The sequence below is a fragment of the Eschrichtius robustus genome, chromosome 7 (assembly GCF_028021215.1).
Source record: "Eschrichtius robustus isolate mEscRob2 chromosome 7, mEscRob2.pri, whole genome shotgun sequence".
NCBI classification, from domain to species: Eukaryota; Metazoa; Chordata; class Mammalia; order Artiodactyla; family Eschrichtiidae; genus Eschrichtius; species Eschrichtius robustus.
The window spans coordinates 3,508,648-3,524,945 of NC_090830.1; the positions used below are offsets into that span (position 1 = coordinate 3,508,648).

At 36.4% G+C, this 16,298-nt stretch overlaps 1 protein-coding gene across 3 annotated transcripts in view; it reads left to right on the forward strand.

Moving 5' to 3' along the window:
* The window catches only part of ANK3 (ankyrin 3), a 686,366-nt gene that overhangs the window by 451,237 nt on the left and 218,831 nt on the right, over positions 1–16,298 (forward strand). For all 3 annotated transcript variants that reach the window (XM_068547493.1, XM_068547494.1, XM_068547492.1), the window contains 6 exons: positions 392–493; positions 970–1,068; positions 1,277–1,375; positions 8,863–8,961; positions 14,064–14,249; positions 16,124–16,222. In XM_068547493.1, the coding sequence (XP_068403594.1) occupies positions 392–493; positions 970–1,068; positions 1,277–1,375; positions 8,863–8,961; positions 14,064–14,249; positions 16,124–16,222 (684 nt within the window). The remainder of the gene's footprint in view (positions 1–391; positions 494–969; positions 1,069–1,276; positions 1,376–8,862; positions 8,962–14,063; positions 14,250–16,123; positions 16,223–16,298) is intronic.

The following is a 16,298-nucleotide window of genomic DNA, read 5'->3' on the forward strand; positions in this document are numbered from 1 at the left end:
TAAAATTAAATTTCTGATTAAAGAGAACAGTGAGGTTTATAATAATGTAACTACCAGAAAGTTACAGGATTTTTCTTAACTTTCATGAAATTGTATGTTGATTTAACATACCTACACATCATGGGAAATTTTCTCTTTCGGTTCAGAATCAGTTATGACATCACAGAAGGGGTAACTTTATACACTTGAAACTAACTTTGGAAGAATTTGTTCTTTTCCTGGTGACTTTATGAAGACCTTTTATTAGTGTTTTCACGTTAGAAATAAAATAGTTCAATTGAAAAAAATCTCAGTTTTACTTTCTTTTTAGTTTGGACAATAATTCTGGGTAGTTAGCAACATGCATATTAGTTTCCTTTTTTCATCAACACGTTTTTTCTTTTTTATTCAGTCGGATGCCAATGCAAGTTACTTAAGAGCAGCTCGAGCCGGACACTTAGAAAAGGCCCTTGACTACATAAAAAATGGAGTCGACATCAACATTTGCAATCAGGTTAGTTGTGGTGATTGTTGTTGTTATTTAAGTTTTTATTTTATTTTTTTTATTTTTTAACATCTTTATTGGAGTATAATTGCTTTACAATGGTTATTTAAGTCTTTAGATAAAATTTTAAAAATCCAGACTTTAAACTCCTTAAATCTTTCATTAGATATTACCAAGACTTTCTCGTTTTTGCCAGTGTTTTCTATTAAATGTCACCAGCTTGAATTATCAAGTTATTCTCTGCTTTGTTAGAGAAGCATTCAGAAATGTAGATATGTATCCTTTAATAACTAATTCCTAAAATTTAGTACGTAATGACATCAGAACAACCTATCTAATTGCCACGAGTACTTTTATTCCTAATTCAAGTTCCTACACTAAACACATACAAGTGGTTGTTGGTGGGAACTCTTCAGAGTTCTTGGTTGACTGTTTACTCTTCTGTTTTCAACGTGCTGACTAAAGCTTTCCCTTCACTTAATCAGAATGGGTTGAATGCTCTCCATCTTGCTTCCAAAGAAGGCCATGTAGAAGTTGTTTCTGAGCTGCTACAGAGAGAAGCCAACGTGGATGCAGCTACAAAGGTCAGTATCACACATTTCGTGCTTTTTATATCAATTGCCCAATTCAGTGAGAATTCAGCCCTCGATAAGAATTGGGGCACGCTTCTCATGAGATACCTGTCAGCCTTGTTCTCTTTGGGGAACTTATAGAGGGATTTGATATTTTGTAAAATGTTGAAAGTAGAGAGAAAGATGGGTGAGCTCATGTATCTTGCCTTTTGTTGTACAGAAAGGAAACACAGCGTTACATATAGCATCTTTGGCGGGGCAAGCAGAGGTGGTAAAGGTCTTGGTTACAAATGGAGCCAATGTCAATGCCCAATCCCAGGTAAGCCTACAGCTCTACTGCCAAGAAATGTTGTTATAATGATTCACAAACAATATTCTGGGTCAGGTGCTTGCTTGGTTTATGTATCTTCTAAGAATATAATACTTAAGAGCTATATCCCATGAATAGCCATATTATTCTGGATTATTCAGTTTCATATATATCCTCATTTGCAGTACTCTTTGTGTGAGATGTAAAGGTTTTTAAAAGTCATCCGTCTGTAAAACTGGTGTGTATGGCTAGTAATCATAGACACAGATGATTAGAGGACCTCTGTAATGCAGAGACTTATTCTGTTGTATGATGTTAGCTCAGATCCAGTCTCAGTATTTACTCACAGACAAAGAAAATGAGGAGGCCTATAAAAGAGGAAATGCCCTTAGAAGTTCAGAATATATCGGTGCTTTATCTAGTTAAAAACGGGAAGACACAAGTTAATTCCTGTTTACTAACTCAGGCATCATCGTTGTTCCCTGAAACAGATTAAAAAGAAAAAAACAAGCAGAAGAAACTTTAAAATCCCCAAAGTTTAAAATTTCCACATTGTTAGTAATGAATATACACTGATAATTCATTCAGAAGATCCTCCTACAGGCTCTCAGAATCTTCCATGAAGTTCTAAGGAAAATACCAATAGATTATCATTTGGCAGACTTTGAGTCTAAAAAAATTAAGTTCACTTTATTGTTCTAAAAATATAGGTCCTTATTATCCAAATTATTCATTACTATTCATGTCCCCACAGATGTGAGCCTGTGTAGAAGAGCAAACATCATCATAACGTACAAATATCCACTTAGGACCTGACCATTTTTAAAAAATTTTTTGAAGTATAGTTGATTTACAGTGTTGTGTTAATTTCTGCTGTGCAGCAAAGTGATTCAGTTATACATATATATATATATATATACATTCTTTTCCATTATGGTTTATCACAGGGTATTGAATATAGTTCCTTGTGCTCTACAGCTGGACCTTGTTGTCTATCCATCCTGTAGATACTAGTTTGCATCTGCTAATCCCAAACTCCCAGCCCGTCCCTCCCCCACCCCACCTCCCCGGCAACTACAAGTCTGTTCTCTATGTCTGTGAGTCTGTTTCGTAGATAGGTTCATTTGTGTCGTATTTTAGATTCCTCATATAAATGACATCATATGGTGTTTTTCTCTCTCTTTCTGACTTACTTCACTTAGTGTGATCATCTCTAAGGACCTGACCATTGCTAAAACTGGCCCCTACTCAAACATTCCTTCCAGCTGAAGGCTGACATCTATCCTGGTTCGTCAGTATCTACCCCAGGGTATTGGATTTTGAACCAATTGACTGTAGAACAAAGCTGCAAGTTTTGCAAAAGATGTAGGATTTCATGAAGTCAGGGAAAGTGATGCTGGAGGACTGCTGTGGGGTTGTGACTTTCTGGCAGTAGTTGCCCAGATTGTGTGAAGAATTTGGATGATTTCCTGACAGGTGTTTCAAACTCGAATGATTTGAAAATCAAAAGATTAAATGAAGAAAAAAAATTAGGTGAGGCCTTTGGTTCCCAAGTAGTTTTTGCAAAAGGACTATCTTTTTGCTTATGCTCTGAAAATAAAAAGTGAAGGATGTCAAGCCGTCATGTAATTTTGTTGGAAGAACATCATACATTTTCTCCCCCAAAATCATAGTTGGTTTAGTCTTCATTCACTCTGAGAACCTGTACATGAATGCAGTTGTAACCTACCTTTTGTTAAATCGTATAAAGTCATTTTCTACAATGTCTGGTTTTCTCTTTCAAGATGAAATCTCAATCTAACTTTTTTCATTATTTACTGCGGCCTTTTGAGCTCCACTTTAAATGCACTTGATTTCCTCAGTCTTTTCCAGTACTGATTATCTTTGGATAACAGGAGCCTCTTATATTTTATGGGTCCACAGAATTGTAGTGATTCTTTCCCTTGTTACTCCCACTGTAGCGATGAAAGCTCTGATGCCATTGAATAACAGTGTCGTGGAAAAGAAACGGCACTGTACTTCCAACCACATGATTTCTTGTATAATTGGTCTAACCTCTAGTTCCCTGTGGTTGGACATTTGTTACATGGTCTATGCCACCTGTGCTGATTCCCTTTGATAGCTCACTTACAGTAATAAAGCTTTTCCAGAAAGGAGTGATATAAAGTTGAATATTGAGAAGTATGGTACTTGAAGAGAAATACAGACCAGCTGACCACAAGAGGAGCATTATGGTTTTCAACCAATTATTTTTAAATGCCCCTGTAATTTTTTACTTAGAAAATAGCTAGTGTTAAGCTCTGAGATAGTGGGAAAACTCTTTAGTCCATTTTCATTTTCCTATTTTCCCCCCAAGGGAGGGAAAAATTAACCTTCCCTTCTTTTAAACAATATACATTTTCATGACTAATGTTCAGAGGAGGCATGGTTTTAAACCTTCTCTGCAATGTCTGGAAGAAGCTGTAGTCGAAATAAAATCCTAACCATATTTGATTTCAATGTATACACATCCTCTCCTGATGATGAAGTGTGGAAGGAGAACGTGGGCTTTGAAATTCCCTGTTCCTTGCAGCTGTGCCTGGAATACCCAGCCACCCACTTGACAGAAAACCTGCCCCCCTCTCCTCTGGACACCTGCCCCCAGAAGCCTTCTGAACCGCATCGTTCTGTGGACAGAATAAGTAATGAGATCACCATGCAGCAGAAAGGAGTTTCAAAGATAATTCCTGGTAGCAACTTTTCAAAAGGAACTTTAAAGAACAGCAAGCAATAATGCCATGAAATGCAATGAAATTCCATTTGGTGGCAGAACATAAAACATCCCAGGAATATTATTATTCAAGAAAGTGTATCCCTATCTAAGTGAAATTTTATCCTATAGACAATATTTAACAGCCAACAAGAAACAGCATAAAGAGAGACCCTCACCTTCCTTAAACATAAAAATTCTCCTTGAAAATAAAAGTGGCATGGGACAATATCAAGTTCTGATGAACTGAGGCTCTATAAACTAGGAATTTGTGGATATTCTTGTAATAATTCTTGTCATTGCCTTGATCTTAGGTCTTAATAAGTTAGTTAACTCTTTCTTATATTACTTAACATTCCAGGAATCATTTAGGCCTACCCTAAGAAAGAAATTGGGTTAGATAACTAAATTGTGATTTTAAAGAACTCTACTATGATTCCTAACTTCTTAACTCTACTAAGTTCCTGAATACTTTATACGAAATACAACAATGATTAACAGTGTTTGCTCTTGAAAAATCTCAAACTGCCATGTCAAATGACATCCCTCACGCTTTTCTCCTTCTCTGTCTTTATTCCATAATATAAGGTACCAACTATGTTTATAAAGAAGCAAAGTCTATTTCATATAATATTTTAACTATCAAAGTATTCTAAACTGACAGGTTTTCACAGTGGTTTTAACAAAGACAAGACCCTTTAATTAAACCAATGCTTCCTTTGTCTTTCTGGGTTTTTTAATGTTTCCTGTGGGGTGGGGGGGAGGTCAGGTCCTGATGAAGTCAGACAATGGGTGTGGTCCAGATAGAGCCTTTCTGACCTTTAAACTAATAGCACATCTCTGATGTAAACAACCTTCACAAAAATTAGTACCATATGTAAATCAGTACAAATATATCACCATGCCCTTAACATTTTAATTCATAACAGCACTTTATGATATACAAAGGCTTGGTTGGAGGAAACTAGGATGGATAAAATTTCATGGATGAAACTTAAGCCCTTATTTTATTTTATATATATTGTTTCATTTCATTTTTATTTTATTTTGTTTTATTTTAGTGGGTATTAGGTAGCATGCCTCAGTACTGTCTATAAAACTATAAGTCTGCAACTTTGCATACTTATGATAACACCACAATACTTATAATAACACCATAATCAGAGCAGAAGATACTGAAGATATTGGATAAAATCAGACGTCAAAAAGCATACTCAGTCTTGAGCCTTTTGAGAATTCAGTGTATTGTTGCTACAGAAAAGGAAATGTAAATTGGGCCACCCATATGTTCCTTTTTGGTCAGCTCTTTGTTTTGGAAATTTCCTAAGTTAGGAAATTAATATAAAACCAGTGATGTACTTTTTTCTCTTAGGAGAAAAATAACATTCTCTCTGAAATCTTACCATCTTCCCAATCCAGGTACTATTTCATGAAAAATCATTACAGCTCTAGGTCGTCCACACCGGATTACTTGTGCCTTAACCCTCTTTGCACTAGAGAGTAATGGTAATATTTTTCTTCACTCTTTCAAAAAGATGCTTATAATTATCTTCCTAGAACCATAACTAGTGTGTATGTGTTCTCACGCCTTGTTGATCCTTTCCCAATAAATGAAATTTTTATTAATTAGTGTTAGTTTCTATTGCTTTAATCCAAATAACTTCAGCAATTTGGAATTATATGAGGAACCCATAGAAGGCTAAAGAAGCTTTCAGAAAGCTTTGGAAACTAGGTAGTCAGAGTGAGAGAACCTAATCAGAAGCTAAAGGGTAAGGTTGCCCTTTGATACAGTCCCTACAGGCCATTCGAGGGTGGGGAGGGGAGATTTGGTAGAAAAGAGAATTGAGAAGGACGTAGAATAGACGTGGAAGAGCAAGCAGAGCCGTGCCGCACGTGTGTCCACCCTGTGGTTGAAGAAGGGCAGGCCAGTTTACTTCAAAGTCCAACCAAGACAAGTCCTACCTACACATCCGTGAAGATGTAGTTCCTCTAAAGAAGATAGAAACAATACTGCCAAAGGAAGGGACCAAAATAAACACACAAACACACACACTCAAATACCCAGTATAAAATTGAAATTTCCATTATGGAGGCCTCACCAAAAACATTTTGTCAATATGGTCAGCAGAAGTAGAATGAGACCATTCCATGCCATATACTGGATGATTCCATTTACATGAAATTTTTACTACAGACAAATCCATCGAGATGGAAGGCAGATGAGTGGTTGCCAGAGGACATGAGGAGGGGCAAATGAGGAATGAATACTAATGGTCCAGGGTTCCTTTTTGAGGTGATGGAATGTTCTGGAATTAGATGGTGGGGATGGTTGCCCAACTCTGTGAACAGACTTAAAAAAACCACTAAATTTTACACTTTGAAAGAGTGAGTTTTTTGGTGTGTGAATTATATATCCATAAAAATACATAAAAATGAAACAGTATGAAAGAATGTGACCAGTCAGAAAATGACCAGCTTTCAGATAATAGCGGTACAATGGCAAGCACTCAAAAAACAAGCGGAAAAGCTATTGTGGAAACTATTCACTACAGAGCCCCATCTTGCTGTGACCCGTGTCTATGTATTATTTCTGAGAAATTCCAGTTGTACACATTTTACTCTCTGCCATTGTGAAAAGGGCACACGGAGTGATCTAAAAGTTGTACTTCTTAAGAACCACTCTTTGGAAGCTCCAGGTCTGTAAGAACAGCAGCTCCTAAACCTCAGTGCCTAGTTTTGGGTTTCCTTCAGGGGTCATGAAATGTTTGGTTCTGGCAGGTTTCCTCCAGAACAGTGCAGGTACACTGGGCTAGAAACCAGGCATTTGTAGGTGAACCAGTGTTTCTTAGGTAACTTGAACTACAGTAGACCTCTGCCCTGAAGTTGAGAATCCACTGACATATATTATCTACTTGATATTTATGTCCGAGAGAATAACACCCATTTTGGAATTTTTCCTTAAGAACTTTACTCCTAAAATCTGAATCTTCCATCTGGAAATTTTGGGTGATGTGGAAAGATATATACTCAGTTCATAGAGTGATAAAAATCCACGCTGGTTTTCACCTTTCTTTTCTTTTTAATATTTTTCCTTTCTTTCGGTTAAGAGATGTTTAAATCAGCCAAGGATTAAACAATCTTTCATTTTGGTCAAGTAAGAAAATGAGAAAATAGCAGTATGATAAAGGGTAATCCTAAACAGCTTTCAGGTTCCTTCATAGCTCTGGGAAGAGTGACAGAGATGAAACCCACGCAGACACACACACACACACACACACACACACACACACACACATTGGGTTGCAGTTTTTCCATGTTTCGTGTTTAAAATTGATAAAATCTTGCATAACAGAACAAAGCAACAGTGAACTTAGTGATGTTACTAGGTAGATAATTTAAAAGGAAGAAGCTTGACTACTGTGTCATATTCTACTGCCTCTAATTTGGTGTCTCTAATCTTGAGCTTGGCAACCAAATAACCTAGTTTATTACATTTATGTGTAAAATAGAATAAGTAGAATAGAGGAACTCTCTGATGAATAAAGTATATATGCTATGGTAGATTTGTTATGTGATAATACTTTTATCAAGAATATTTTTAACATCCTAATTCTGAGGTATAAGCCAAAAAAGTAAGGTTACCAGAGGCTGAATTATGTTATTCATCATATAGTAATTAATACTTATAATAATTAACCTAAACCTTTTGAATCACAAAGTTTTGAGTAATATTTGGTAACATTTAATTTAGAATGTATTTACATTTATTCTTTGAGATTGCATAATGTAAACAACAAAATTTCCAGATCATTCAGTTAAATAGAACTGAATTCTGAAAATCTTATTCAAAGAGAATTTATTATAGTTTGAAAAATACCTGTTTTGGTGTATATATCTTACAATAAGTTTTTAAAAATATTACAGTATTTCATAGATGTGAAATACATTGTTTTAGAGAACAAACACATATATGCAACATATTTTTACTAAGAAGCTTAAGATGTATATATTCATTTGCTTCCGAGTTCCTTGGCAGTTGGGCACATTTCAGACAAAGATGCACAATAGAATATATAATATATGAATGTGTGTGTATGTATTCTGAACACGTCTTTGCAAAAAATGCAAGGAAGGAAACTGATAAAAAGTAGACTACTAATAGAATTCTACTTTAAAATTGAAGATATACCCTTTTCAAATTGGTGTTCTTTCCTTTGCTCTAAGTCACCCCATCTGTGGTAAGTTTGAAGCTGTATGAAATTAATATAAATTCTTTCCAAAGTAGGAGCTATTTCAGGTGTTTAATTTTATGTAAAAGTATTACATATTTTATTTAAGATAAATAATTATTGCTTGGGATAAAAAATGACTCATTGGGACAATGACCAAATGTATTTTTCTGCATATTCTGATGGCGTCTAGTAAAATCCTTTACTCATGGTAAACACTCAGTAAGTAGTTGATGGTTAAATGAATGTACATATTTATCTAAAGTGGATATATTGGTATGAATTATACTTAGACAAGTAGCAATGAACCACACTCAAACTATGAATTAGGAAGTATAATTGTGAATTATACATTCTGCTTAAATTATGGTGCTTAGGTTTTCTAATAAATATGAATATATTAAAGTATTATTAAAATTATTATGTGTGAGATTTCCTGGAATATATAATATCATCAGTACAGTGGAAAGGCAGATTTGCTTTAAAAAGCCACAAACCTTTTAATTCTTATTTTGCAGAATGGTTTCACACCATTGTATATGGCGGCCCAGGAGAACCACCTGGAAGTTGTCAAGTTTCTCCTTGACAATGGTGCAAGCCAGAGCCTGGCCACGGAGGTAAGACACTTTGGTTCTTTCCATGGGTAAGTTCACATGTTTATAGGGCATTTTATAAACCTGACGCTGTAAATTGAGAATTTGTCCCACTGGTATTTCATTGCAGTTGTATATTAATGTGTGGGCTCGCAAGTTTTTATGAAATATATTAGAAAACTCTATTCTTAGTCTTTCAAGAATCTTCCATTGCATAGATACCCTTTCTGCTCTTAAATGCCTGGCTCTACCCTATAACTGAGCTATTTATTTACTATTTACATATTTGCTTGAGAACACTTATCTGCTTCTTACAATTTTGCCTCAAAGGCAGCCACTGTTTTGAAATATTTATGTGATAAAATGTAAGTTTTAAATCTGGTTTTTTCCAAATTTAAGCTAGCATAATTATAATGATTGGATTTATATATTTCTAAAGTTAACTAATTAAACTCACACTTCTAAACAAAACTAGTACACATTTTTAAATACTAGATAAAAGTGGTATCTAAAAAAAAAAGTTTGCAGTCATGAATAGAGGAGTTATTTAAAAATAAAAAGTTATTTAAGTCACTGGTACTGTTTTAGGTAATACAGTTTATTTTTTAAACTAATCTGGATGGAAGATTGTGATCCCTTGTAAAGTGTATCACTAGAAATCTATTGGTAATAATAAAGGACCAATGTTTGAGTATTCTTTATTTTTAACAAAATAACGAATTAGAACAGATATAGGGTTATCCCTTTCATAATACCACTCCTCTGACTTTCATTCTGAAGTATTTCCTGAATGGCACAAGAAGGATGGCAATACAGGGACTGCATATAACCTCACCCAGTTTTTGAGATTCTGCCTTCAGGGGAAACCACTAAGTAAATGAAGAGGCAGTTCACACAAAAAGAAATACAAATGACCATAAATGTATGAAAATACCTCACCCTCCCTCATAGTCAAAGAAATATTAATTTATTAATCAGATAAAGAATGAGATCTAGTCTTTTGCGCATGGGATGAGGAAGAAATTCAAGGGGTAGAAAAAATTGGAACTTAACTACCGTATTGGTGAAGTTGACAATTGGTTGCAACACTTTTGCAGAAGCAGTAACTATCAAAATTAGTATTTATACACCTTTTTACATAGCAATTCCACTTCAAAGAATTTCTGTCACATATATTAGAAGATAATGCAAAAAAACTAGTTATTATATAAGAAGCTCAACAATATGATTAGTAATAACAATTTTTTAAAAACTAGGAGGGACAAATGGGGAAGTCATTGGATAAATACTGCTCTACTTAGACAGTAAAATGCTATTCTGCACTATTAACAAGGAGACAAGACTCTATGTACTGACACAGGAAAATGTCCATAGAGTATTGTTACCAATGGTTTATTCTGAAAATTAGGAGGGAGCCTTACTTTTCACTTCATACCCTTCAGTTCTCTTGGTGATTTTTATCTTGAGAATGTATTTTTAAACAATAATATCCTTAGAGCTTGGTAAGAAATAACAAAGGAACCAACATTTGTAGACGTCGAGCAGGTTCCATCCTCACACTGGGAGGAGGTAGCCTGAGTGAGTCCCTGAAGTACGACGAAACGCAGGTCTCATCATGCTTTGCAGGGAGAATGGGCAGCAGCGGTTGTTGTAGAAGAGAAAACCCATTCACATTTTTGGATGGAAAAACGAAATAATATGAATGTCCTGATGACAGCAATTCCGTAGTACTGTTTTCATCTGTGAGGGACAGGTAGTATTCTTTTTCAGGCTGCAATGGACAGAGCATCAAGTGTCTCTTCTTTAGAAGCGAATATAAGCCCAATTAACTGCTAATAGATTAGAGTTAACTTGTCAGCTAATTATCAGTAACTCACTGAGTTCTCCAATTTTTTTTAAGCTTTCAAGGCCCCAAAAGAGGCATTACAACCAAGTAAAAAGAAATATTATATGAGATCCTCAAACAACTAATTCAGTCTTTTAGCAAGAAGATAGGTAGGTAGGTAGGTAGGTGGGTAGATAGATAGATAGATAGATAGATAGATAGATAGATAATGTAGATAGATATGTAGATGATATGTAGATAGATATCTAGGTAGATAGGTAGACAGATATGTAGATGATAGATATGTAGATAGATAGATATGTAGATAGGTAGGTAGATAGATATGTAGATAGATAGATAGATATGTAGACAGATAGGTCGGTAGATAGATAGATATGTAGATGATAGATATGTAGATAGATATATAGGTGATAGATATGTAGATAGATATGTAGATAGGTAGATAGATAGATAATGCAGATAGATTTTTTTTTACTCCTTTATATTAATTTCAAAAGGTTTTTGGGGGGGTTTTTTGGGTAGCTTTAAAAAATAAATGAATGAATGTTCTAAGAACAAATCACATCCATGTCTTCATGAGGGTGCTAGTACGTCACTATATAAACAGCATCTATTTGATTATCTGGAGCTATTTGAAGCTTTGACTGAATTTTTATCTCTTCCTTTGGATTATTAGCACTAGAGACTAAAAAGAACAGCAAGAAATAAGATGTTTCATTCACACAATGTTCTAACTACGATTTGCAATAATACTGGTATCATTTATACAGAAGTCTGTATTTACAGAACGAACAGTAGTGGGCAATGAAAGGATTCCTTAGAAGGAAAAATTTTAATAGGATTTTTAATTTATTATATGATGTGATATTGCCAAGTTCCGTCAATACGTTTTTTCTTCCATACGTACCTTGTATATATGTATCAAGTCTTTGGCATGGTTGTGCTTTTTGAAACCTTTCCTGTGTTACTGTGTACTGCATTTATGTCTTTTGCGTTTATATCTTCCTTCTTTTCCACGTCTATCTTCCTTCTTTCGCTAATCAAAATTTTGAAGCATGAGGTAAATGTATTTGTTCACTTACATGGCACAAGTAATTATTAAGCACCTACTATGTGCCAGACACTCCACAAGGCAGTGAAGTTTCTCAAGGAGCTCCTATCACATTTCCTTTCGGCTTGTATTTTTCTCTTAAGAATAACTGTACAGAGCAAACCAAACCGTTTAAACTTGGTTTGGAAACAAAATCTAGAGCTGCTAATTTTAGCTGTTAACACCTTAGGGCTGGTGCTTTGTGTCTTTAATTGGTTTGTGCAGGAAGCACATTCTTGTCAGTGCTAGTGTCTCAGCCGCAGTTGATTTTCTGGTGCAAGGTAGTTTCCTTTACGTATAGGCCCTGTGGATTGAAAACTTCCTATCAGTGGAAATGGAGCCATTTCATGTTGCTGCAGAACAGAAGTGAGCTGTCATTTTTACCCCTTAGGTTTTGCTCAGGTTTTAAAAGTGAGGTGCAACGTTAACTCTTAATACACAATTTTCCTTTCACCATTCCATTTTTTTAAATGTATTTTTCTCTTTTTTTTTCAAAAGTAATGTATTAAATGAGAAAGTACAAAAAAAAAGCAAAAAGAAGAAAAAGCCATGGTTAATTTTCCCTAGAGATAACATTCTGTTTATTCATCCAGATTTTTTGTCCATGTTCACAATGCACACATTTATCTTAATGAAAATGAGATCATATATTTACATGGTTATGTAGATTCCTTTTCCCATAACATTAAATTACACTCTAAACTTTATGTCCCTAAGTGTAACCTGTGATATCATTTTGATGACGTCCAGGTTGTATCCAGCCTTTCTCTGTTGTCTTACATGTGGTTGCAGGGAATGTCCTTCTGGTTGGTTGCACTAATGCTCATCCTCTTCCTCATTTGGGTCTTCTTGGAAAAGTTGAAAGGAGCAAGTGGAACTTCAGCCAGATCTTGAGGCTTGGAGCATAGATAGAATTCGTGTATGCAGAACAAGGAGGAGGACATTTCAGGGTGCAGCAAATAGCCTGAGTTCAGATGCCAGGGTGGAGATAGTCCGCACGTCCACAGTTAGTAAGGAGAATGGAGATTTATACAAGATTTATACGAGAAGGGCCTGGGCAATACTGTCACTTAGGCGCTTGGGGCCAATATTTTACACATCCTTGAATATAAGTGTGCTGATTTGCATTCAGCCAAATAAGTGGTAGGAGTGGTAGGTGTTTTCCAGCAAGGAATACAATGGTGAAAGTGGTCTTTTAGGAAAACCCACAAGACATGAGTATGCAAGTAACTCTGTTTTTTCTTTCTGCCTTATAAGCACTCTTCCATTAGAGCAGCCCTTGATTTGTGCCACAGGGACTACAGATATAAAATATCATGACCCGAATAAAATAATAAGTAACTTACTTGCCAGTTGTCTAGTAAAAATAATTTTGAAATGTTCTTTTGAGTGTGTGATAATGAAAGCATTGCAGAATTAAAATTTGGGAGCCAGTCCTGGGATGTTCTGCTCTGTGCTATCTGTTCTACAGTCAGCAGATCATCCACAAATTAATTAACCACAGTGAAATCTGTAGCTGTCTTCTCTTTGTCAAGTCCGAGGGCCATACAGTGGGAAGACTCAATGTATAGATGTGTGTGTATGTCTGAATTGCCTTTAGTCACATTTTGTATGATCCCTTCTTTCATTGGTCAGAGAAGCCATGAGTCTTTTCATGTATATCTTTCTTAAAACAGCAGTGAGTATAGTTCATTAATTCACATATACTAATTGAGCACCAGATATACGCTAGGCCACAAGGTACAGTGATGAAGCAGACAGGATATGCTAGGCAACAAGGTACTGGATGAAACAGTTTTAAATTAGCAGTGGAAATGTTTACAGCTTATTTAAATGAACTCCTTTGAAAAATTTGCCTGGATTTAACCCGAGATATAATTGTTTTCGCTGAGATTATTTTATGGATACTGAAATTCTGCCATCTTTTTCTTCTTTAGGTAGGACTTTCGAAATTTACCCACTTTTTCCACAGAAAGAAATCCATAAACTTATTACAAATTTTAAAATTATTTCCTGCTTTGGTATATGTGTAGTTTTAAATTTCTTTCCACATATATGTCTACTTGAGTATGTCAGCTTTAATAACCCTGAACAAAAAATTGACACTTGGTCACTCAGTCACCTTCTTATTTGTTAATTAAGAAGAAAATATCCATAGGGACCAACCTTGACCCATCCATCTATTCGCAGGATGGCTTCACACCGTTGGCAGTAGCTTTGCAACAAGGTCACGATCAAGTAGTGTCACTCCTGCTAGAAAACGACACGAAAGGAAAAGTGCGTCTTCCAGCTCTTCACATCGCTGCCCGGAAAGATGACACGAAAGCTGCCGCCCTGCTGCTGCAGAATGACAACAATGCGGATGTGGAGTCGAAGGTGAGGACCTGGGAAACGAGCCCCTCGTGCAGCATCCTATGTTAGGCACCCAAATGTGAAGAATGCCTGGGCTCCCTTTGGAGCTTATGCCAAACACTTAACTGCGCCGAAAGGAATAAAATCAAGCGCCCAAGTCATCCAGCTGAAGGCACGTCCCCCGCCCTTGGCATCTAAAGCTGGGAGGGAACTGTGGGTGCTGCCCTATGTGTGCTAACAGGAGGCCACCTCAAAAGAAATCAATCGATACGTACCCAATAGTGTCCTTCCTTTGAACATATATTTTTAATGTAGTTAACACGTCAGCTCAAACATCAAGGTGAAAAATTACAAAATGCTAGCCACAGTGTGCACAAAATAAACCTTTGGTTGCTATCTAAGACGGTAGGCAATGCACTGAGTATTGATCAGCTGTGGAAGCCATGCCAGCAGCCAGGGTCCCAGCCAACAACTCCCATTGTCTAGACACTTTCAAGTCTCGGTGAAGGAAATGTGGCATTTGGAATAGGCCATCGTGTAGCCCTTCATTCAGTCTAGCTTTCTTTCTGTGCCTATTGTGCTTCCATCAGAGCTTTCATCCTCATCACTTAGCTGTCATGAGCTTTCTGCCATCCATTATCACCGACAGCAAACTAACCGTTCATTTTTTCCTCCTCTTTGCTTCCAAATGTGTTAACCTAGATGATGGTGAATAGAACAACAGAGGTATATATATGTATATACGTGTACATATGATCTATATCTGCATCATCATTTTCCCATTTCTTAGTGCTGCTACCTCATTTCTTTCCCTTCTTCTTTGCATTGCCTTCTGTAGGTTAGATACCTGCTTTATACCCCCACCCTCAAAGTAGCATGTGCCAGAGAAGATAGTAGTTTGATTACCAGGGCTTTCTGCAGCTGAACCTGGTGTTTGAAAGGAAGTATGAGGAAGCCTTGAAACTTAAGGGTGTTTCAATAGCGTTCCGTGACATGAAGCGTTTTGACACTTGAGAAACTTATCAGCTATACCTAAAGCTGCAGACAACCCTGTCATTCTACTCATCTAGGATTGGTTCTTTAGAGTTCTGCATGACACTTACCCTCAGTGGTGTCAGCAAGATGAAAGTTACCTCAGAAGGGGACCCATATGACCCACCCTTGACAAGAGTCAGTCAGATCGCTAGCATGGCTGAGAAGCTTGCTAACAATTTAGAAATGCATCTAGTTCCTATAAGGTTTAAATCTTTGGGGACTAAGTGAATCGCTGCATGTTTTAGCATTTTTTTAAGGAAGTAAAATGACCTTGGTATGAATAATCCAGAAAAATGTGTTATCGAGTAGGCATTTGCTAATAAAGAGACCAGCTTGTCGATTTCTTTATGAAATGCATTCACCATGATTCAAGACCAATTGTAATAGTACCTCTTCCCCCCAAATTGCTTTCATCATTAAAATTGGCTTTTACTGTTTGTTAATTTGACTCTATATTGAATATATAAAACAAGTTAAATTTTGACAGAGTTTCAATGGACAGTTCTATGAATAATAAAACAGTGGTACTAATCGAACTTTCTTTGAGCTATCAAGATATTTCTTGTCATCCCTATTTTAACTTTTGGAAACATTGGCTTCTGTGTAGTTCTGCTCCTGGATTACTAAAATGGCTCAGTCTCCACCCTTGGCTCCTTCCTGGCTATTCCTCTGCCTGTGAGTTTGGCATCTCTTTGAAATCCTATGAGCAATGGGCACTAACGGAAAGAAACCTAGTACAGAATGGAATGTGGACCACAGCATATTTTGCTTCCTCGTTTTTATCTGGGCAGGGTTATAGTATTAACATGTCAGACACGGGGCCGGCAGGAATCAGCTGAACGTCTGCTCTGTTTTCTTTCCAGAGTGGCTTCACTCCGCTCCACATAGCTGCTCACTATGGAAATATCAACGTAGCCACGTTGCTGTTAAACCGAGCGGCAGCCGTGGACTTCACTGCACGGGTAAGAGTGCTGCATGCAATCTGATGTGCGCTTCAAGCATTTGAAACGATTCTTAACCCTCCTTCCCCAGCATGAG